This window comes from Taudactylus pleione, unplaced genomic scaffold, assembly GCF_031769625.1.
Source record: "Taudactylus pleione unplaced genomic scaffold, aTauple2 ptg000090l, whole genome shotgun sequence".
Classification (NCBI taxonomy): Eukaryota; Metazoa; Chordata; class Amphibia; order Anura; family Myobatrachidae; genus Taudactylus; species Taudactylus pleione.
Genome location: NW_028284492.1, coordinates 8787585 through 8812589, shown reverse-complemented (window position 1 = coordinate 8812589; position 25005 = coordinate 8787585). Strand labels below are relative to the sequence as shown.

The 25005-nt window shown below is 44.4% G+C and overlaps 1 protein-coding gene across 1 annotated transcript in view; it reads right to left on the bottom strand.

The window, feature by feature from the left end:
* Window positions 1-8319: 8319 nt before the first annotated feature.
* The window catches only part of ADHFE1 (alcohol dehydrogenase iron containing 1), a 57490-nt gene continuing 40804 nt past the window's right edge, over window positions 8320-25005 (bottom strand). The window contains exons 13-15 of the mRNA XM_088469363.1: window positions 24273-24369; window positions 21592-21749; window positions 8320-9731 (exon numbers count right to left, since the gene is read on the bottom strand). Coding sequence (XP_088325489.1) covers window positions 9648-9731; window positions 21592-21749; window positions 24273-24369 — 339 coding nt within the window. The 3' untranslated portion in view covers window positions 8320-9647. The remainder of the gene's footprint in view (window positions 9732-21591; window positions 21750-24272; window positions 24370-25005) is intronic.

Sequence of the window (25005 nt, the reverse complement as noted above, 5' to 3'; positions counted from 1 at the left end):
ATTGTGTAGTCTATGGCAAGCATTAGTCACAATGCCAGACCCAGGACATCATTGCAGCCAGGTATTTTCATCACAATACGATGTTTTTGAATCTGTTTAGAATGGGCAGCAGATACAAAGCAAATATCTGACTATATAGGTTCTACATAGAGCATGGCAACTATTTTATCATATTCTTTTATTTTGGTAACACCAATGGTGCATAATCATTACACTCACAAATAAACTGCTTATTGTGTAAATATAGTCACATACTGAGCCTGTAAAAAACCCCAAATGCGTATGAGTTCCCCTAAGTGTACACAGTGTCCTCGGCTGCGTACGGAGGCGCTGCCATTAGAACCGGTTAAGCAAACACATAGGCGTTCCAGGGAGGTGGCCTGGGTGGTGTGTAATGGTAGTGCCGCAGGCGTGTTGGTGGACACGGCTAAGTTCTCATATGCAGAGCTGCTGTTACATAGGCCATCCATAGCCGGAGTTTAGAAAGAGATACTGTGCCAGCCATGTGCTACTGGCAAGTGTCGATGGTGAACATGATGGTGTGATAATTTACATTGTTGTTGGGTGTCTCAGAGCCTGCATTAGCGCCCACCTCTGACTAAGGCCCGCTATGTACATACAATATAGAATGGAAGTTTAATATGACTTTTTTAAAATACTCCAAAGTCCTTGAAAAAAGAACAATAGATGAAACATTGTGAGTGGAAGAGACCATGATATTTCCTCTTTAAGGTTCTAGGAGTGTGCGATATGTGTCGTCACACACCCCTAATGTGCGGCCCATGTTACTGGCTAGCTGAGTGCCTGGAATGGCACCCTACAGCCAGGATTGCTGCTGCAGTGCCGCCTGTAGCATTGTGACATCATGCGCACTGGGGGCGGGGATGGCACAAGGCGCAGTGCAGAACTGCTCTGCTGCTGGGTCCTGGTATTGTGTTGTACCCAGTATAGTAAATTCTGCTGTATTCTTTCTCAAGTAAATTTAATATGACAGGGGGCATGGCCACGGCTTCTATGGAGTAGCACACGCAGTTGTGAGCTCTCCAATACTTTTATCCTGCATCACCTCCTGCTACAGCGCCCCGGGGACACAGTGCATTGGGTAGCCGTCTGAGGTCCTGGAGCACCTGTCGCGCCGGCTTCGGGAGCATTTTGTACCCTCCTGAGCCTCATAAGAAGCAGTCTCCTCAGCGGGTATAATAGCAGCGGCGAGTCACGTGGGACGCCGGCGGGCTCCGTGTCTCCTCTTGTTGATACTCTACCGGTGGACTCCTCTGCGGCCACTTTGCAGAGTGTACTTGATGCGGTCACGGCCAGTGAAAAAAGGCTCGCTGATAAAATTGGCAAAGTGCAGTCTGACCTATCTATAATTCATCATGATCTGCAGCGTGTCCGGGAGAGAGTGGGAGAGGTGGAAACACGTACTTCTACGCTTGAGGATACAGTATCTCCGTTAAAAGAGAAAGTGGCTGCTTTGGATTCTCAGATGGCTGCGGTGCATAAGAAGATGTCGGATATGGAGGGGCGCCTTCAGCGTAATAACGTCAGATTTGTGGGGCTACCGGAAAAAGAGGAAGGCTCGAGTCCTGAGGAATTTATGGAAAAATGGCGCTGGAAACATATGGCCAGGAGGCCTTTACTTCATACTTTGCAGTAGAGCGGGCTCACCGTGTGCCGACCAGACCGCTTCCTCCTGGAGCACCCCCGCGTACTTTCATTGCCAAATTCCTACACTATCAGGATCGGGATGCTGTGATAAGGCTGACTCGCACTAAAGGTCCTATGGAACGTAATGGCTCTCGGATTTCAGTGTTCCCTGACTTCTCCGTCGAGGTTCAAAAGTAGAGGGCACAGTTTCTTCCAGTCAAGTGTCGCCTGCGGGATCTCAATCTTCCATACGCCATGCTGTTCCCTTCTAAACTACGAGTGGTTGCGGATGGTGAAACAAAATTCTTTTTCACCCCGAGAGAGGCTGCTTTGTGGCTGGATCGCCGTGTCCCGGCCAGGAGACCGTTAGTTAATGACTGAACATGGATCATAGCTCCTGAATTGCGTAGCACGTAACTATTCTATATATGTGACTGCCAACATGGATAAATGTTCTTTTTTTAGGTCTTACTAATATTGATCTAGAAATGTTATTTTAGATGGTATGTGAATTTTGTCACTGTATTCCCTTATTTTTTTCTGAGATTATGTATATGGTTATTTCAATTGCTGTGGGATAGTGCGGTTTGATATAATAATTATTTTCTCCAATATCTGTATAATATCTATGCTCCCTAGCCTAGTAGTATTCTATTTTGGGTCAGGACAGTATTTTGTTTTTATTTTTATTCCCGGGGTGTGAAATATTGGGGGGTTCCCTGTGTTTAGGGGTCATTATATATTTTGTCTCACCCTGTATACGGGATAAATTGTTATTTGCTTATTTGGTAAACTTATTTTTCTATTGTTTACCTGTTGAGGGACGGGAGTGGGAATAGGTATGCCGCAGTTGGGGTTGGGTACACAGGGAGGGGGGACAGAAGGGATAAGGGTTGTAGTTTTATTATTTTACAATTTTTTTTTTTGTTTGATTTTTTTATGTGGTCACAAATTATTATATATTGCAATATTGTGTGTTTAATTCAGGGTGTGCTTGTGTTGTGGGTCTGTGCAGGATTGCCCTCTGGATATATATCTTGGGAGGAGAAGCTGTACTAGCTGGAATATTATGATGCAAGCTAATATTAATGTTCTCACTTGGAACGTACGAGGTCTTAATGACAAAATAAAACGTTCCCTAGTGCTGCGACAACTTAAACATTATGGGGCAGACATAGTCTGCCTTATGGAAACGTACCTGATAGATGGGAAATTGCTCTCCCTTAAAAAGCCGTGGGTGGGTTGGGCTTATCACGCGTCCGCTTCTAGGGGGGTTTCCATTCATGTCCGCAAATCAGTCCCTTTTGTAATGGAGTCGGTGCAGATTGACCCAGGGGGTCGTTATGTTTTTTTTTAAATGTAGGATTAATAATCTGACACTTTTATTGTTGGCATTATATATACCGCCTCCTTATTCTCCTGTAGTTTTAAAGAGAGTGGCAGAGTTTATGACCCTGTCCCCGGGAACGGCTACAATATGTGTTGGGGATTTCAATAATGTTTTGGATCAGGATTTGGATAGAAGGGGTACAACTCAGAAGAGTCCCTCATCACAAGGCAACAGGTTTTCGGCTCATATGTCTGGGCTGGGCTTGGTCGATGCGTGGAGGACGAAAAACCCTACTGCAAGGCAGTTTTCCTGTTTTTCGTATTCTCACCTCACGTTCTACCGGATTGACCTGGCGCTGCTCACGCAGGATATGCTGCCTAGAATTAAGTCTGTACTTTATGAGACCAGTGGAATCTCTGACCATTCTCCATTGACATTTAGCTTAGATCTGGGATGTCAAAGAGGCCAATCGTTATGGAAACTTAATTCATTTTGGTTGACCAGTATGGGGGAGGGCTCTGATTTGGAAGAAATGTGGAAGGAATATTTTGAACTGAACTGTGGTACGGCCCCAGATCAGATAATATGGGACACTTTTATGTCTTTTCTTAGGGGGACTTTGATTAAACGTGTTTCTGATTTAAGGTCTTTTTACAAAAAAAAGGAATTAGAGTTGGAGGCTTCCTGTCAATCATTAGAGCTCACTTACCTTGCTAATGGATTAGAGTTGTCCAGGGTTGCATGGCTGTCTGCACAGAAGGCATGGAACGACTGTTTGACAGATAAGGCTAGATATAAATTGCTATTCAATTCGCACTCTAGATATGCAACATGTGACAGACCTGGTAGCTATTTGGCAAGATTGGAACGTCCTTCAATAACTATAGTAGAGATTGTGGGTCCAGGGGGTATAATTTATGACCAAACACCAGATATTACACAGGAGTTTGTTAGATACTATCAGCGACTATATAGTTCTGGCGTGTCATATAGTATTGAAGAACTGCGCCACTATCTTATGACTATAGTTCTTCCTAAATTCTCCTGTGGGGCTAAAGATTTCCTTGATTCTCCTTTGATTATGGAGGAAATTGATATAGCTATAAGATCCTTCCCAAACAGCAAGGCCCCGGGGTTAGATGGGATCCCCTTGGAGTTGTATAAAAAGCATAGCCAATTTTATGTGCCCCGCCTACTCGAGCTATTCAATCAATTGTACGAATGTAATTCTCTTCCTCAGTCCATGTCAGAAGCCCTTATAGTTGTGTTACCAAAGCCGGGAAAAGACCCTAAACAGACGGAGTCATATCGGCCTATTTCTCTCCTCACTACAGACATTAAAATCCTTGCTAAAGTTCTGTCCATTAGGTTAAATCAGGTGATTGCCCAGTTGATACATCCGGATCAAACTGGATTTATGCCAGGAAAGTCAACCTCGCTTAATCTTCGACGCCTTTTTACCCAATTGCAAATCTCACATGAGGACCCCTCTTCTAAAATAATAGTGTCACTAGATGCCGCTAAGGCGTTTGACTCTGTAGAATGGCCATTTCTATGGGAGACAATGAGTGGCTTTGGGATAGGCCCTGGTTTCATTAAATGGGTTAAATTGCTGTACTCGGCGCCTGTGGCCAGGGTATCGGTCAATGGATATAATTCATCCCCCTTCCCTCTTTCGAGGGGTACATGGCAGGGATGCCCCTTGTCACCCATTTTATTTGCCATGGCCATTGAGCCATTGGCTTGTTTGATTAGGGCTAGTCCTGCTGTTCAGGGATTTTCCATGGGAACTAGATCAGATAAAATAGCATTATATGCTGATGATATCCTGCTCTTTGTCTCAGAGTATGTCACTTCCATGCCTAATGCTCTTGCAATTATTAATTCTTTTGGAAAGTATTCGGGTCTGTCGATAAATTGGGACAAATCATGTGTACTTCCCATTAGAGGAGCGTGTCCTGTTGTTCCACTTATACCACTCCCATTAAAATGGGTAGACTCGTTCACATATTTAGGTGTATGGATAACTAATGATCCTCATAGTTATGTGTCTTTAAATATTAAGCCACAAATAGAATATTTAAGATCCCGGGTAGATACAGTCAGGGACATTGACAGAACTTTCATATTTTGGCCTCTATTCACCACCACAATGGCTTTGAAATGAAACAAACAAGATGTGCTTTAACTGCAGACTTTCAGATTTAATTTGAGGGTAATTACATCCAAATCAGGTGAACGGTGTAGGAATTACAACGGTTTCTATATGTGCCTCCCACTTTTTAAGGGGCCAAAAGTAATGGGACTATCAACTCAAAAGCTATTTCATGGACAGGTGTGGGCTATTCCCTCATTATTTCATTATCAATTAAGCAGGTTAAAGGTCTGGAGTTGATTCTAGGTGTGACATTTGCATTTGGAATCAGTTGCTGTCGACTCTCAAAATGAGATCCAAAGAGCTGTCACTATCAGTGAAGCAAGCCATCATTAGGCTGAAAAATCAAAACAAACCCATCAGAGAGATAGGAAAAAAATTAGGTGTGGCCCCCCTAACTGTGTGGAACATTCTTAAAAAGAAAGAACGCACCGGAGAGCTCAGCAACACCAAAAGACCCGGAAGACCACGGTAAACAACTGTGGTGGATGACAGAAGAATTATTTCCCTGGTGAAGAAAAACCCCTTCACAACAGTTGGCCAAATCAAGAACACTCTCCTGGAGGTAGGTGTATATGTGTCAAAGTCAACAATCAAGAGAAGACTTCACAAGAGTGAATATAGAGGGTTCACCACAAGATGTAAACCATTGGTGAGCCACAAAAACAGGAAGACCAGATTAGAGTTTGCCAAAAAACATCTAAAAAAGCCATTACAGTTCTGGAACAACATCCTATGGACAAATGAGACAAAGATCATCTTGTACCAGAGTGATGGAAGAGAAGAGTATGGAGAAGGAAATGAACTGCTCACGATCCAAAACATACCACCTCAGTGAAGCATGGTGGTGGTAGTGTCATGGCGTGGGCATGTACGGCTGCCAATGGAACTAGTTTCCTTGTATTTATTGATGATGTGACTGCTGACAAAAGCAGCAGAATGAATTCTGAAGTGTTTCTGGCAATATTATATGCTCATATTCAGTCAAATGCTTCAGAACTCATTGGACGGTGCTTCACAGTGCAGATGGACAATGACCCGAAGCATACTGCAAAAGCAACCAAAGAGTTTTTTAAGGCTAAAAAGTGGAATGTTATGCAATGGCCAAGTCAATCCCCTGACCTGAATCCGATTGAGCATGCATTTCACTTGATGAAGACAAAACTGAAGGGAAAATGCCCCAAGAACAAGCAGGAACTGAAGACATTTGCAGTAGAGGCCTGGCAGAGCATCACCGGGGATGAAACCCAGCGTCTGGTGATGTCTATGCGTTCCAGACTTCAGGATTTGCAACAAAGTATTAAAAAGTGAAAGTTAGATTTAGGATTGTTTAGTTTGTCCCATTACTTTTGGCCCCTTAAAAAGTGGGAGGCACACTTTTTAAGAAGAAACAGTTGTAATTCCTACACCGTTCACCTGATTTGGATGTAATTACCCTCAAATTAAATCTGAAAGTCTGCAGATAAAGCACATCTTGTTTGCTTCATTTCAAAGCCATTGTGGTGGTGAATAGAGGCCAAAATATGAAAATTCTGTCAATGTCCCAATATTTATGCACCTGACTGTACATGGGGGAAATTGCCATTAACGCTCACTGGCAGAGTAAATCTTATAAAAATGGTTCTACAACCCAAACTCCTTTATGTGGTGCAACATTCCCCAATTTATCTCCCTCAGAGTGTGTTCAGACAAATAGATGGATTGTTATCCTCCCTGATTTGGGTTAAATGTAAAGCCCGTATTCAATTGAATACACTTACTAGATCACGAGATGCTGGGGGACTGGCACTACCCCATTTTAAGTTTTATTACTATGCGTCACAATTGGCGCAATTGTGGACATGGACACAGGTTTCGGAGGTAGATGAATTATCTGCTCTTCTGGTGGGACAGGAATCTAGGGGACATATTCCACTTCAAATACTACTAGTAGCACCCTGAAGGGTGTTAGAGCTCCATTGGTTAGACAAGCGGTTTTGATTTGGAGACAGGTCATGCAGATTTTTCAGGGACAGGGATGGGATCCTGATACCCCCCTACTTAATACCAGGGGGCTTGAGGAACTTGCTTTGCTGCAGATTAATAAGGCCTGGGGGAAATGGGGGGTGAACGCGTTAGGACAATTATATATGTCTGGGGTGTTTAAGACGTTTGAACAGCTGCAAAGTAAGTTTAATATCCCAAGACAATATTTTTATAGATATCTTCAGCTTCGTTATGCTATAGACGCACAATTTGTGGATGCCCCTCCAGTGTTCCGAGATTCCCCTGTTAAAAGCTTATTACAAGCTGCTGGACCAAGACATTTGGTGTCTGCTATGTATGCAGCCTTAATGAGAGAATATCATGTTACAGATTTACCATTAGGCAAAAATGGGAAGCTGACTTGGACTATTGCCATATGATGTGTGGAAAGGAGCACTAGGTCGTCCAAAAATGGCTACTACAACAATTCAGTTTCAACAAATTCAGTTGTTCCTGTTGCATAGAATATATTTAACACCAGATCGCTTGTTTAAATTCGGTGGTAGATCTGATTCAAAATGTCCAAAATGTAATTCCCCTAATGGTAGTTTTTGCCACTTATTATGGACATGCTCTACTGTCAGTTCCTTTTGGGAAGAGGTTAATTGTATATTGGTGTCCACTGGTGTTCCCCGGGATGTGCTAACTCCAATGGTGTGCACTCTAGCTAGTATTGGAGAAGATACATTAGATAAATATTTTGCACAATATGTTGTTAATTTATGTATGCTTGCCAAGGTTTGCATAGCTAAAACATGGATGGCCCCTGAAGGTCCAACGATAGGACAATGGATAGCACTGGTAAATGAGACCTTGGCGCATGAGAAATTTGTGTATTTAGCTAGAAAGGCTGAAAAGAAATTTCATCTTATTTGGGGTAGATGGCTGGATTCATCATATGTGCGGAGACTGGGTGAGACTAGACAAAACTAGCTGTGCGTAATACTGAGATTCCTTGTATTTAATGTGATGTAGTCGAGGTGATATGTATGTGAACAGGGATATATATTTGCATAAAGAAGTTGTGTAATTGCTTCAATCTCATTATATAATTTATGCTTAGAGTGTACCGTATGTCCTGAATGAGAACCCGCATTGTAGTATGTCCTGTTTGATCTATACTATTGTGTATAATCTATGTAAATGACCACACATAAGACTGTTTACTGTGATGTAAAACAATTTTTTATTTTATTATTGTTTATGTTAATGTTTTTTCTTGAAAACAAATAAAAACTATTAAATAAAAAAAAAATTAATATGACAGAAAAACAAATTTGCTGCATTGCTATAGAAAAACAGTTTATTTATCTTACCCAGTTCCAGCCCTGACCCTACCCAAATCAGAGACTTGGAATGGATATTTAAAAACATATTGGCAGAAACATTTAGTGAGATTTGCTCATTTTCCGCTACAACTTACTGATTATATTAATTTAACTTTGTTCAATTTTAAGATGATGAAACAGAGAATATAATCCACTTTCTGCTTCACAGATCAAGGCCCGTATTCAAATTGATTCACACCCGCAATACTTTTTCGCCTCCCAGACTTTTCGCCTATATCGCTAGTTTTGCAGGCAGAATAGTATTGTGCGTGTCCCCACGTATCCCCTTATTCAATTTGAAAGAACGCGAAAACGGGACCCAGCAAAACTGAAACAGGCGGAACGTCCTGTCAGATTTGGGGAAATCAGTGTGACACCCCCAAAAGATGCACTGACATGGGGGTTCACTTTGGAAACCTCCGATTTGCCCTGCTGAATGTATTTGGGGTTTTTAAATGGTCTCAATAAGTGCTGTTTTGCGTCTTTACATAAGGGGTGAAGAATAGCATTTAGAATTTTTTTTATTGGTGAAAATAACTAGTCCCAGAAAATTTGGGGTACCTGAAAATGGGGGGTAGCATATTTAAAATTTGCTATAGTTTAAAAAACCGTGAAAAATCCACCTGCCGCAAGCACCTGCAATCAAAAAAACACCTGGGGCATACTTGGGGACCCCCCCTGGAGTCTATTTTGCTAGTTTTTAAGTTTTTCCCCCAACTTTCGTTGTTTTCGCCCCCAAAATGAAAGTACTTTTTTGGGGTCTTGTAAAGTCTTTTTGTTTTTTTTTGTTTTTTGCCACAGTTTACCTTTGAGGGACTGTCTTAAGCCTGCACGGGGGTTCCCGCAATGTTGCACCCCAAAACCCCAATTCTGCACTTTTTTCCGCCTGCAATTCATAGGCAAAACTTTTTCGCCCACTAAATTGCATTGACTTTCCGCCTAGGCGGAAAGTCTTTGAAATTGAATACGGCGATACTTTTCCACCTGGCGAAATGACGTCATCAGCAAAACTTTTTGCCCGATCTCGACTTTTCGCTCCAAATTGAATACGGGCCCAAATCTTAAAAAAGATTGCATACATTACACAGTTTATTTAAATGTAATATTATTCAGTAATTAATTGTCTGTACCATAGTTATCTATGCGCTAACAGTAATCTAGATCAATAAAGTTTCATAGAAGCTTCAAACAGCCTTGACAGGTCTTCTTCCGAGTGCAGACGAGGGGATAACTTTGTTACTCTTTCCTGAAATGCAGAAGAAAATATAAATCATTTAGCATGTACACATAACCCGATTTAGAGGTGCACGCCAAGTGGATGCCGCACGCCAGTGGCCGATGTTTTCAGCTTGCAGAGTCGCACTGCGCGTGTACCGATGGTTACCACCAAAAGCCGCAGAGCGAATTTAGACGCAGAGAGATCAATTCCAATGGGCGCTTTTGGGAGGTAACATGGGGGTGGCTAGCTAGACGCGGATGTGTCGTGCTGATTTTGGCGGCCATGTTCAGATGAATATTCTACTCCTTAATAGGGCTAGTGCCATGTTCGATGCTGCAACCAATGTGTGGCCGATGGTGCCTCTTAATATGTACAACAGTGGATTAGCGCAGCAGCCTGTAGGAATCTCTGTAAGAATCCCATCGGCTGTAGCATTAGCATAAAGAAGCAGTCGTGCTGAAGCATACCTCCCAAAATGACCCTCTCCAGAAGGGACACAATGCTCTGATCCTGGACTTCCCTGGTAAGAGGTGGGGCTTCAGCGCAGTTCAAAAGTCAAATAGGGGAGTCACACCAACTGTCATTTCACACACTGCCACACATCACTGGCTGGGACTCACTGGCAGTTGCTGTGACTCCCCTATTTGAATCTTGGACTGTGCTGCAGCCCCACCTCTGGAGCCTCCACCAATCATACATTACCAGGGAAGTCCAGGACCAGAGCATTGTGTCCCTCCTGGAGAGGGTCATGTTGGGAGGTATGCTGAAGCATAACATGCAGTCGCGCCTGCTTTAGCATCTTCCTCTGAATCAGGCCCATGGCAGTTACCCAGTGCTTACAAAAGACAGAAACACAGAACTAAAAAACACATGAAATATTCCAGCATACAATTTTGAGAAACAGATTTCTAAAATGGTGTGTTATAATGACAGAAATCAATCTAACAAGATTGGACACACTAGATCACATGACCGTGCATTACCTCCCAACAACTGCACAATTCCCAGTGTAACCGCACGCCTGAACTACTTCCCTCTGTCGCCATAACCTCATCACTAAGCCACAGCAGTATCACTCCACAAACATCACTCAGAGAAACTACTCAGAGAAAAGCAGCACATCTCTGCCTCACTGATAGAAATACACATTTCTAACAGAAATACTGTATTTAAACTTTTTTATTCACTTCCAATTTTATCCAGTTAAATGTTTAATTTAATTATTCATTAGTAATTAGTAATAAGTAATTCACATTAAACAGCCTATTCTGAACTATTTTCCCTCCTATTCTAGAGCTGCATGATGTCTCGGTGGGATCAGTATGATTTACCGCCGGACTTATCTTTTCTATTTACTAACCTAACCTCCTCCCCCTAACCCTTCCTTTAGGGGTGCCTAACCCTAACCTCCTCCCCCAATTGCCTAACCCTAACCCCCCTCTAAGTTCCTAAACCTAACCCAACCTTCCCCACAGCCTAACCCTAAGTCTCCTGGGGGGGTGCCTAACCCTAACCTCCCTGGGGGGTGCCTAACCCTAAGACCCCCGTGGGAGCCCCTCACCTAACCCTCGCCCCCTCCAGGGCTGTCCGTGCCCGGCTTACCTTCGATCTCTAAGCCGGGTGTCGGGCTCCCGCCGTAGGTCTAATGACAGGCGTCGGGACTTCGATGCCAGTCATTAGACACTTGCCGGAATTAGACAGTCAGGATGCCGATGGTCGGCATTTAGACCGTCGGCATCCCGACTGTATTCTGTCTCGGCAGCCCTGCTTATACTACTATAGCACATGTTCATACCTCCCAACTTTTGGTCACGATGAATAGGGACACTTTGCGCGCCTAAGGCATGCGCGCCCAAAAAGGGGGTGGAGCTTCATGGAAAAGAGGTGGAGCTGCACCGTAACCCCCATTTCTGTCACTATAGGGGGCGTGCCCAGCACTCTCCGAGATGCTGGGCAGCCCCCAGGCTTTCCCTACACTGGTGAACAGATGCTGTGTGCAAGGCATCTGTTCATTCTGCACACCCGCTGCTGCTCTGCAGAGCAGCAGTATGTGCTCTCCCCAACTCCCCCTCACCGCGGGACACTGCGGCCCGTTAATGGGACAGCGGGACAGTCCCAGAAAAACTGGACTGTTCCGCTTAATGCAGGACAGTTGAGAGGTATGCATATAATTTTACAAAGTATAAAACAGAGAAATTGTAGAGCCTGGGGAGACAGTGACTTAACCAAAGCCTTAAGGATCCATCACAATAATCAGTGGCGGCATTTGCAAGTGATTGGCCCAGGTGCAAAAAAAAATGAGACATTGGGTGACTGGGAGAGGTAGAGGGTGGCAGTGGATGGTAGGAGGAGGCAGAGGGTGACGGGGAGAGGCAGTAGGTGACACTGGGAGGCATAAGGAGATGGGTGAAGGCAGAGGGTGACGAGAAGAGGAAGTGGGCAACATAGGGAGGCAGAGGGCGATGAAGAGAGGCAGAGGATGACAGGGAGAGGCAGAGGGTGACTTGGGAGGCAAAGGGTGACAGGAAGAAGCAGTGGGTGATAGGGAGAGGCAGAGTTGCAGGAAGAGGCAGTGGGTGGCAGGGAGAGGCAGAGGGTAACTGAGGAGACAGTGGGTGACAGGGAGAGGCAGAAAGTAACAAAGGGAGGTAGTGGGTGGCAGGAAGGCAGGGATGGCAGAGGGTGACAGGGAGGAGTAGAGTGACAGGGAGAGGCAGTGTGTGACAGGGAGGAGTAGAGAGTGACAGGGAGAGGCAGAGGGTGACGGGAAGTCAGAGGGTGACAGGGAAAGGCAGGTGGTGACTTGGAGAGGCAGTGGGTGACAGTGGGAGGCATGAATTGACAGCGGGATGCAGAGACTGACTGGGGGACATGAACACAGTTCAGCGCGGTGTTGTTGCCATATCTGTTGGAAGGAGCTGACCTAGGGCCTGATTCAGAGCCGGACGCTCTGACCAGAGCACTCGCTCTGAATCAGGGCCCTCCTCCATGAAAATGGAGCGTCCTCCTGGACGCTCGTATAGCTGTGGGTCACCACCCACAGCATATACGAGCGTCCAAAAAGATGGTCTCGATGGTCTTGACCATCGCGACCATCGGACTTGCGACGGAGACCCTGCGGTAGGGTCTCCCTGCCACAAGCCCTGGAGTGCTTTTGGCTCTATCAGAGCCAAAATCACTCCCACTGACATCACTAGTGATGTCAGTGGGGCCGGCTTCAGACGGTAGGCGTTCCCATGGGAACGCCTCCGTCTGGCAGGCACGCCCCCGGCACGCCCACCAAAGGGGGCATGCTGTCAATCAACATCGACAGGACGCCCCCTTTGGTGCGAGACCCAGAGCGATGGGAAGCCCGTCGCTCCCCGGGTCTCGCGCATGCGCACGACGGAGCTCCCTCCGTCGTGCGCATGCGCAGTGGGGAACATCGACCCACTTGCGAGCGTACTGCCGCTCGCGAGTGGATCTGAATGACCCCCCTAGTCTGCAAAATAGTGCTTCTTCGGGAGTCCGGCTGTTGGCCACCAATTGCCAGGGTGGGAATGTCTGTAAGCTCCACTCTCTCTACTCGGCTGACAGAAACGCTGTGGCCACACACACCATACTTTCTGCTCTGGGCCAGTCCGATGTTCCTCAATATGGTCTCGCCCAGGGGAAAACTCATTGCTGGATTGCTGGTCTGGGTAGTCATGAGCCCCTAAATTCCTAAGGGCCCCCTGTGCACCACATGGCTAAACCAATGCTAGTTCCGCCCCTGACAATAAAAATTTAGTTTTCAGAGCTTGGCTCCCAACAGCGAATGCCATCTTTAGATAGTGTTAGCCATTGTAGCCTATAGACTACAGCGCATTTTCTTCAGAGAGGGGTCCTTTGGCTCCCTTTCCAGTAATGACTGCTTGGACATGCACTGTCTGATGACTGTACTAGCACAATTAGCAAGTCAGATACATAATGAAGTGATAGCGCATCCCTGCAACACTATCTTCATACATTGGCCTGATAAATAATTAGCTAGTAGCGTGATATGCGGTAAAACGTGCGGAATATAATATATAAATATACCCCGTAATCAGGGCATGTAATAAAGGCGTTTCACCAGTGGTTTCTAATAATGTGCTCAAGTCACTAATTCAGTACACTGTTTATAATCTCTGCCCATATTCTTAAAAAAAGGCTGTTGTGAACCCCACTGATTTTCAGGTCATGTAATGGTTTTGTCCAGTACTACTCAAATGTAATGAGTGTTTATTTTATTTACACTGCTGAAATGATCAATTGATGAACGCCGACTATTATATTTATAATATATAATTGATTTTGAAAGCCACTCCAAGACATTTTGTTGGAAGGGTGATTATTAGGTAAATAGCAATGGTGCCTACAAACTGAGCAGTGGCTCTCCCATCACCAGTGCTTAAAGTGGTCCTAGAGAAGTGGTGGAACTCGCCCGCCCCCCCTCGATGCTTAATCAATAAAGGGACAGCACGCACGCCAGAAAAAAAGGGCGTGGTCTCAAAAGAAAAGTGCGTGGTCACACAATAGTATTTCAGTAGCACAATCTTATTCACATTACACCGCACATAGGGCCTGATTCAGAGGCGCTCGCTATTTGTGAGCACTCGCTCTGAATCATGGCAGATTTAAAAAAACAAAAATTCCGCCTCCAGGCCGCTCACATAGCTGTGGGTGAGCACCCACAGCTTTTGCGAGCAGCCTGGCGATGGTCGCGATTATCGCGACCATCGGATTGGGACGAGACCCTTGTGGTAGGGTCTCAGTTCCCTCAAGCCCGAGTGAACTTCCTGCTCTAATAGAGCAGGAAGTTCACTACTTACATCACAAATTATGTCAGTAGGGCCGCCCACAAACGTCAGGCGTTCCTTCGGGAATACCTCCGTTTTTGCTGCCATCCCCCCTCCCCGACTACAAAATGGGGCGAGCTGTCGATCAACATCGACAGCAGCCCCGTTTTGTAGCAAGCCCCGGAGCGTGTGAAGTTCTCACTCGCTCCGGGGCTCGCGCGTGCGCACTGGCCGACCATCGACCCACTTGCGAGCGCTATGCGCTCACAAGCGGGTCTGAATCAGCCCCATAGTGCCCCTGATTCACAGTACACCACATAGTAGTATCCCTTATTCATATTATGACACACAGCAGTGCCCTTACGCACAATGGGCCTGATTCAGACCCACTCGCGAGCGGCTGTCCGCTCACAAGTGGGTCGATGTTATGCACTGAGCATGCGCACGACGGAGGGAGCTCCGTCGTGCGCATGCGCCAGACGCGACGAGCGAAGGAAAGTCCTTCGCTCATTGTGTCTGATCAAAGGGGGCGTGCTGTCGATGTTGATTGACAGCACGCCCCCTTTGGTGGGCGTGCCGGGGGCGTGCCTCCCTGACGGGGGCGTTCCCACGGGAACGCCTCCCGTCAGAAGCCGGCCCACTGACATCCCTAGTGATGTCAGTGGGAGTGATTTTGGCTCTGATAGAGCCAAAATCACTCTGGAGCTTGCGGTTGAAAACCTCAACCGCAGGCTCCGGCTCGCAGTTTCGATGGTCGCGATGGTCACGACCATCGCGGCCATCAAACTGCACGCTCGTATAGGCTGTGGGTGGTGACCCACAGCTATACGAGCGTCCAGGAGGACGCTCCATTTTCATGGAGGGCGGCCCTCATTCGGAGCATGCGCTCTGCTCAGAGCGTACAGCTCTGAATGAGGGCCAATGTCCACAGTAGTAGTGCCCCTAATACAAATACTGCCCACAGTTGTAGTGCCCCTTATACAATGCCCACAGCAGTAGTGCCCCTTACACATAATGTCCACAAGCAGTAGTGCCCCGTATGCAATGCCTACTGTAGTGGTGCCCCTCATGCAGTGCCCCCAGTAGTGGTGCCCCTTATGCAGTGCCCACAGTGGTAGTGCCCCTTATGCAGAGTCCACAGTAGTGGTGCCCCTTATGCAGTGCCCCCAGGAGTGGTGACCCTTATGCAGTGCCCCTAAGCAATGCTCCCAGTAGTAATGCCCCCTGCGGTAATGCCCCCTGTAGAAGTAGTGCCCCCTGTAGAAGTAGTGCCTCCTGTAGAAATGTTCCCTGCAGTAATGCCCCCTGTAGTAGTGCCCCCAGTGGTAATGCCCCCTTTAGAAGTAATGCCTCCTGTAAAAGTAGTGCCTCCTGTAGAAATGTCCCCTGCAGTAATGCCCCCTGTAGTAGTGCCCCCAGTGGTAATGCCCCCTTTAGAAGCAATGCCCTCTGTAGTAATGTTCCCAATAGTATGCCGCCAATAGTAATACCCCCTGTAGTAATGACCCTAATAGAAATGTCCCCTGCAGTAATACCTCCTGTAGTATTAGTAGCTGGGCTGAGATGGGCCGGAGGAGGCGGAACTGGTTCCATCTCAAATAGAAGTGATGGAATGCAGTTCTGCCCCATTCCGGCCCATTTTCCATCCCCTGCCCTCCCCACATTAGCAGACGGAAAGCGGCTATACCATCACACACCGGCTTGGAGCAAGTGACCGTGTCATCACACAGTAGCATGCAGAAAACAACAGTCCGATCACACAGCAGCAGGAGGGAAGTGGCTGTGTCATCACACAGTAGCAGGAGGGAAGTGGCTGTGTCATCACACAGTAGCAGGAGGGAAGTGGCTGTGTCATCACACAGTAGCAGGAGGGAAGTGGCTGTGTCATCACACAGTAGCAGGAGGGAAGTGGCTGTGTCATCACACAGTAGCAGGAGGGAAGTGGCTGTGTCATCGCACAGTAGCAGGAGGGAAGTGGCTGTGTCATCGCACAGTAGCAGGAGGGAAGTGGCTGTGTCATCGCACAGTAGCAGGAGGAAAGTGGCTGTGTCATCGCACAGTAGCAGGAGAGAAGGGACTTTGCCATCGCACAGTAGCAGGAGGGAAGTGGCTGTGTCATCACACAGTAGCAGGAGGGAAGTGGCTGTGTCATCACACAGTAGCAGGAGGGAAGTGGCTTTGTCATCGCACAGTAGCAGGAGAGAAGGGGCTTTGTCATCACACAGTAGCAGGAGGAAAGCGGCTGTGTCATCGCACAGTAGCAGGAGAGAAGGGGCTTTGTCATCGCACAGTAGCAGGAGAGAAGGGACTTTGCCATCGCACAGTAGCAGGAGAGAAGGGGCTTTGTCATCACACAGTAGCAGGAGGAAAGCGGCTGTGTCATCGCACAGTAGCAGGAGAGAAGGGACTTTGCCATCGCACAGTAGCAGGAGAGAAGGGACTTTGCCATCGCACAGTAGCAGGAGAGAAGGGACTTTGCCATCGCACAGTAGCAGGAGAGAAGGGACTTTGCCATCGCACAGTAGCAGGAGGAAAGCGGCTCTCCCATCACACAGTAGCAGGAGAGAAGGGGCTTTGTCATCACACAGTAGCAGGAGGAAAACGGCTCTCCCATCACACAGTAGCAGGAGGTAACAGTGAGAATCAGTAAACCCTCTTGTGCAGAAAGAGTGTTTTGTTGTTTGGGTGTGGTATAAAAGATCGAAAATGTCTAGATAGACAGTCAATATTTTGACACCAGATGGTCGACATTCAATAGATCGACAGGTGCAAAGGACGAGAGTTAAAAGGCTGACATGGACTAATGTCGACAGTGTCATATGGTCTACAAGTGTCCAAATTTCTACACAAGAAAGGTTGACATACTTTTTTTTGGTTATTTTAAACCCTAATCTTCACTCTAACCCTCTCCCTGGTGCCTAACCCCTAACCGCCCCTTCCACAGCCTACTCATAAACCACCTTTCCTATCATAAAAAATATTGAAAAAACACGTTTCAACATTGTCTGCACCAATCAATTGTGTCAACATTTTGACACTGTTGACAATTTGACCACGTCAATGTAAGTCCATGTCCACCTTTTAACTGTCAACAATTTGACCCTGCCGATCTATTGTCTGTCGACCATCTAATGTAGACCTATTAACTGTCTATCTAGACACTGTAGATCTTCCATCCGGATAATCTCTCTCTATTCTATTCTAATCTGTCTGTCTATCCATTGTGGCAGTATCACCAGAGATGGCGCTGGTGAGCAGCAGATTCTGTGTGGGGCAGGAGAGATCTGCCCACACAGGGTAGTAATACTAAGTTTTGCCACACCTAGGTGCTGTAGTGAAAGCAGTCAGTCTGCAAGACTCTGCAGTCAGGACAGGCTGGGGTCTGTGTGTCCAGTCCAGGTGGGACTACAGTTGGAGACCAGTGTGCTGGGAAGCCACTTATGGCTAGGGAGCCGGGTTCAGACCTACAGGAGGTAGGGAGAACCCTAAAACTCCGAAAGACTGTTACAATCTGCTTTCAGCAGAGTGAGACTGCAAGCAGGCCAGGAGCCTGAACGTGAGCAGGCCGGAGCCTGTGAATACCTGTCAAGCACAGGAGTGGGACTTTGAGAGACCGTGTTTGCAGATTAGCTGCACAATTATAGTTAGGGGTGAGGAAGTGAGTTAGTTGCCCCGAAAAGGGGCTAGGCATTTATTATTTTGTGTTGCACCCAATTTATGCTGAAAAGTAAAGCACCATTCCATTTATTTACCTGAAAGCTGTGTTACATCCTGATTTAGCACCTAATCACTGCACCACTGACACCCATCTACAGAGCTATTTACCACAAGTTATCACACCATCTATCTATCTCTATAGGGAAGGAGTAAATTAATAATCACACCAGGCACTTTGGGCATTAACAGCAGATGTGCACTATTTTGGAACTTCTCATAAACAATGCAAATCATCATAGATCTAATAAAAACAAACCACAAGCACAGTAACAGCTGTTTCCTACTGAAAGAAGTGCCAGTCAGTTGCTGAATGCTACTGAGCACACACCTACCACACTCTTCATTATCTAGAATAGATTATTCTTAGTCAGGGTGGGTGTTTATTAATGAACGTCTGTATTCAGACCACCCAATGTTACTGTTGTGTACAGTCCAGAATACAGGATATCAGCAGTCAATGACTTATGTGCTATGACGATACCCACTGATCCTCTAGGTGCTGGTAATCAGGATATAAATCACTTTCCCTTTATGTCTTCAATTGCCACCCCTGCCCCATATACTCATATTTGCTGGAACTTGCATGCAAATTTACTTTCTTTTAAAAACATGGACAAACTTTACTGTACGCAGAGAATGTGACTCACTTATAGAAATAAATATGACAAGAATTTTCCATTAGTCTTTTTTTGTGTTTTCTTGTCTTCTCTGCCTGCCATAGACAACAGGACCTGAGTGCACAGCCAAACAACATATGTAAGGATAGTCATAACTGCTGAGCGGCCAAGAGGATACTGATCGATTGGTCGGCAATAAAAAGGTTGACATTCAGAAGGTCGACCCCTCAAGATTGACACATTCTGAATGTTGACAGTAAAAATGTCAACATGGTCATTCTGTAGACATGCATTTAGGTCCACGGAGGTAAATGGTCAACACTTTCAAAAGGTTGACATTTAACATGTCGACACTAAAATAATTTTTATTCATGATTTTTAGGTTTGTGAGTCTTTAGACCCAGCAATCCCAGTCACTGCCTAGGAACACCCGATACATTTCTGAGACTGTATACCCCAATCGCAACTGAGACTTCTGTGCGCACACACCATAGGATGCATAGCCCACAGCAGGCAATAGGTGTTGCACCTTATACTGTATGTGCCAGATCCAGACACACCAAAGTAATTTGCAGCATACGTTCTTTATGCTGTGTAATTGGGATCCACTAAAGGCATGTCCGAGTTACTGCACATTTCATTGTATACATTAAATAGCTCTGATTTATATGTGAAAACTGCCAGACATTCCCCTGCACACAGGGCTGCCACCAGATATTATGGGGCCTGGTACCAATAGGTTTCTCTGGGCCTGGGACTATGGGCCCAGCCTGCACACTTCACACACAAATAGCCTGCGCCAAATATGTACAAATAGACAGCACTTCGTATAGGGAAAGTAACTGGGTCAGAATGACTGGTGGATGACTTCCAGGTGGAATTTATGTTAGTTAAATGGGCAGAAAACTGGGGCATGGAAACAAAGACAGCACAAACAGCACAGTAAATCAGTAAATACACTTGTAATTAGAATTAATTACATCCAAGTCTGCTGAAGTGTAAAACCTGCTGCAGTTTCTCAATGATAGAGGTCTTATCTGCTAACTCCTCTCAAAATGGCTCATTAAAGATCCTCAACCCAGACAATTTGGAAATTGGAGTGTTCTACAGAAAATATATTGCATGTGTGTTGAATTCTTCATGTATAATGGAAAAGTATAATCTTCACTACAGCCCAGTGCCCTTAGCAGGAGCAGCAGCGCCACCTAGATGGATCGTAGTGGCAGCTGCACATAGGCCTTCTTTATTTGCTTCGGGGTCAGAATATTCTCTGTAAATGGTATGTGGGTGTGCGCTGTATAAATAACTGGTAACACTGTACAACAAATTAATACTTTTCATTTGTTTCCTTTGTAAAAATAGTCATACATTACTAATTTCAGGTCAATAAAAACTAAAATGATTTCAGAATGTTTTTACTAGCTCTATTTTTTGTGCTACACTACTTGCACTATTCTGTATGTACATTGGTAATATAGTCATAGTGAAAAGCTATTTTTAAATAATCTGATATTTTCTTGATAGAAAATAAATAACAGTTGTTTTAATTCAAACAATCACAAATAAGAACACAAAACTAAACAAACATACAGCATACGAAACAAACATACAGCATACGAAGCAAACATACAGCATACGAAACAAACATACAGCATACGAAACAAACATACATCATAGGAAAGTACTATCTAATATAGTGGCCTATTCATGGGGGTGCTTTCTCTTTGCTTGTCGCTTGTACTCCTCTTCTGGGGCATCTCTTGTCACTGTCCAATAGTAGTGAATCACCTACCCTGATATCTTTGTTCCATTGCTGAAATGTCTTGGTGGAATCGCTCACTATGCTTGTCACTCAGTGCACCACAGTTATCTTGTGTGGGTAATCCCGTGAATCGCATATATTTGAATAGGGGAGGGGACAAATAACTGATTCATTTAATTGGGTCATTAGGCCCCGCCCCCTCTGCGCAGAACACAGATTACTGGTAAGATTCTCTCCATTCTGCCCACTTCACTAGGAATACCCCTACATCGTTATAAATGGGCTATATCTCGGAACAGAGCTAACTGAGAGTTTTAAATGTCATATTCATTCTTTGCATGCTGAAATCAATTAGAAGTAACTATTTTCACATCGGAAACATTTTCATTGTTGTGCAGTGTAATAGATAAAATAATACCTAAGACATCACAATAACTGAACTTACAGGACTGTGTGTAACATGCATTAGGTAGTAATGCACAGTCTATCAATTTCATACAGTATTTTGCAGAAAACAAAAATAGAGTTTATCAAGGTCTGGGCCCAGGTCTACCACCCAAATGCCTAATATAACCTGTCACTAAATTTGGCCCCTCTAGCCTGATGAATAGGTAACCCTACAGTCTACAAATTTAGTTGAGGTAGTTAGTTAACAATGCGCCCTTATAAAAATGTACAATGGCAAATGACCAGGCTGCCACGGCACTTCGTGGTTATTTGGTAGTTACCATGGTGTTTCCATATCCTATCCTATCTGCTAGTAACTATTTCAATAGGTCTCTATAACCGTGTGTACCGTGGCTTTAACCACTACCAGGAGAATTTGTATCCTGGCCTTTGCTTTATAAATACTGTTTCCCAATAGTGCAGGATCTGGTCATATCTTACATACAGGCTGCAATCATCACCTTCCCAGAGAGTTACCAGTGATGGAGAACAGATCTCAGAGGGAAATGTGTTATATTTTACAGAAATACTTCTGGTTATCTTACCTGAGGCAAAGTTCCCTTCACTAAGGCAGGAATATCTGCTCTACTATATCCCACAGCCGCCAGACCATCGTCAACATTCAGGTCAAATAGCAATTTCCGTAATGTGTCTGCCAAGATAAGCCCAGCGTCTTTGATTTTGGCAGTCCGGATGTCAGCCCCTAAATTAGGACATAAAGCTTTAACTGTATGCTGTAAAGGTGAGGAGAAAGCTTGGTCTGAAATTAAATGAATCCCATTGCAGCCTGTATTTATATTACATTCATAACAGTCGTTTTATACAGGATGAAGGAGACTTCACAAACTGCAAAGAGTACTAGAAACATTCACTCAAAAAGAAAAGCAAATAGTTACAGTAGTGATAATATTCTGTATTTCATTTCATTACAGATTTTTTTCCCATGGTTTTAAAAGACATGTATTAATCTAGGCTGACATCTAGTGGCTAATTTCAGGTAATGACTGCAGCAGGCCACTAACATTTTCATATATGCCGTTTGGGGAGCTAGGAGGTCATTAGCGGAGCACAAAATGTATGATGCGCAGCCGAAAATCACATTAGCTACCATCATGCAGCTTTATTTTAGATTTAGATGTTTCTAATAGGGATAGTTTAACTCAGTATCCAAAGGAATCCTCTAGTGTCTTAGCTCTATAATCCCTTGATCACCCTTATACATTGTTGCCAATTGTAGCAATTATGTATCACAATGTAAGATTAACCTAATGGTAATCCTAGTCAGTGTTATTGGTGGTCACAGGATTTATTATGGGAGGTTAATGTATATAGCTCAGCCCAGCATTAATATCTTATTCAAAGGGAATGAGACCTATGCATAGTGGCAGTGTGTATCGCGTGCCGCATGCCTCCGTCCGGCGCTCAAACCCCGATTGGATTCCTTTGGATACACTTGGATACTGAGTTAAACTATCCCTATTAGAAACATGTGATCTAAGATCAATTGTGTATGTGAGCTAAGCATTGATGCTAATATGTACTAAGTACTAAAATCATACATGGGGTGGAATAATATTGTTATGGCCACATAAATCTACACTTTGATCATAGGAATATTATTATAGGAGTACTTATATATCAATCTTAGTATTCTTATAATAAGTGAATTGCATTTCATGAATTTATAGTGTCGCTATTGCAATCCCTAAATAGTGTAGGGGATTTGTTTATAGGGAGGAATAACAGCTCATTTATTAACATGGGATTGAAGGTTTGAGTGGATTAGTTATCATATCCTTGATAAGAACAATATAGTGTTACTAAGTATACCTACATTAGGATTGATATTACAAACCGATCTGGTGGAATAATTATAAATAATATCACCATATACTGTATCAACCCACTCCCAGGTTATTTTTATTGGGTTTAATTTACACAGTCGCTTCAACCAATAGATGGTATTAATATCATATGTTTATTATATTTGGCCTGAATAGAGGACCCTTTATGAGGTCAATATATGTACTAAACGTACATCATCTTTGGGATGATATAACACCATTGTGGTGAGAACAGAGACAACATTGGAAATTGGAGATTAATAGGACATTTTATTTTATATTTTGTGTGGTTTTTTTGTAAAGATATTTCGCTAGCTATATTTTAAACTTTATATTAAAGGTTATATTTTAATTTATTATTATTTCTTATTTAGTGTAATAGTTTCTGTCTGAATAATCATATTTAATATAGATGAGTCCCCCGTGTAGGAATATTCTTTCTTCTTTTTTCTGTTTCAATCACATTTATTATTCCTGGGAGCACCTCCCTATTATTAGAATTGTAATAAAGACTTGTATCAGGGAAGGATTAATTTACACTGAGAATCTGTGTGGGTATTTTGTTCTGTTTCTGCATCATTTACTTGTCTGTAGTTTTTTGTTATACTGTATGTGATGGTCATAGAGCTGCATTACTGAATATATAGGACATGTATGCTTTCCAGTGTTGGGCAATGCTATGTATTATAATAGCAGGGCTGGGAGCAGCAAGTTAGTTGAACTCTGGGCATGTCCTAAGGAACCGCCGCTGAGCACCTCCATAAACAACACATGTTGGACAAGGGTGCCACAGGGGGCAGGGATGGGGCTGCCAGCTTAGCCCAGGGCAGCAGCACTGGTCGCATATCCCTCCCTATGGCCCTGTGTAATAGAATCAGCACTTGTGATCAATAGTGGCTTATAACACATCATCATTTTAGTATATGTTGGATTGAACGACTGAGACATCAGCACCGTTTCTGGTGTTCTGAAGACGAGACTATGAGCCTCTTTTAGAGTTAGGAGCACAGTAAGCTAAAGGGTGTAATAATGCACCTGGACAAGTCATGCTGCAATGCAAGGGGTGCAAATGTAATAATTTATCTTTGCAATGAGGGAAAATACTGCCAGCATTTCACAGGGAGCACAAAAACACTGACAGCCTTCATATAAAACTGCGATTTATACTAAAACTAGGATGTGCCCCTCCCCCAACTACACATTTTAAAAGTTGCCCCTAGATTGCAATTATTAGATGGATTTACAATTTTTCAAAAAAGTATATACAAACACACACACTATAAATACACACAATGAATAATTTAGACTGAAAAACTGATAATTATCATGAAGAACCATCAAACATGTCAGATGCAATAACTGTATATAAGTGGAAGTCTTACCGAGTATCTCTGCGGCCTCCAGGTGCCGCTCCGGACACATGGCTGCAGTGAAGGAAAACACAGCTGGGGATGTGAGCACCACTGAAAGTCCATGAGGCTGGCAAAAGGCAATGAGAATTGGGCATTTAATATCTAATATAAACATTCAGGGCCTGACTGTGAATCGGATGAAAAAGTGCCAGCACATGAGGACATTGGCTGGCTGCCAGATTTACTACATTATGATAGTGCGAGTCTATGTGAGTATCCATCCATCTATGCGAGTATCCGTCCGTCTATGCGAGTATCCGTCCGTCTATGTGAGTATCCGTCCGTCTATGTGAGTATCCGTCTATGTGAGTGTCCGTCCTTCTATGAGAGTATCTGTTCGTCTATGTAAGTATCCATCCATGTGTGTATCCATCCGTCTATGTCAGTATTCATCCATGTGAATATCCGTCCGTCTATGTGAGTATTCATCCATGTGAGTATTCGTCCTTCTATGTGAGTATCTGTCCTTCTATGTGAGTATCTGTTTGTCTATGTAAGCATCCGTCCGTCTATGTAAGTATCCGTCCATGTGAGTATTCATCCATGTGAGTATTCGTCTGTCTATGTGAGTATCCGTCCTTCTATGTGAGTATCTGTCCTTCTATGTGAGTATCTGTTTGTCTATGTAAGCATCCGTCCGTCTATGTAAGTATCCATCCATGTGAGTATCCGTCCGTTTATGTGAGTATCTTTCCGTCTATAG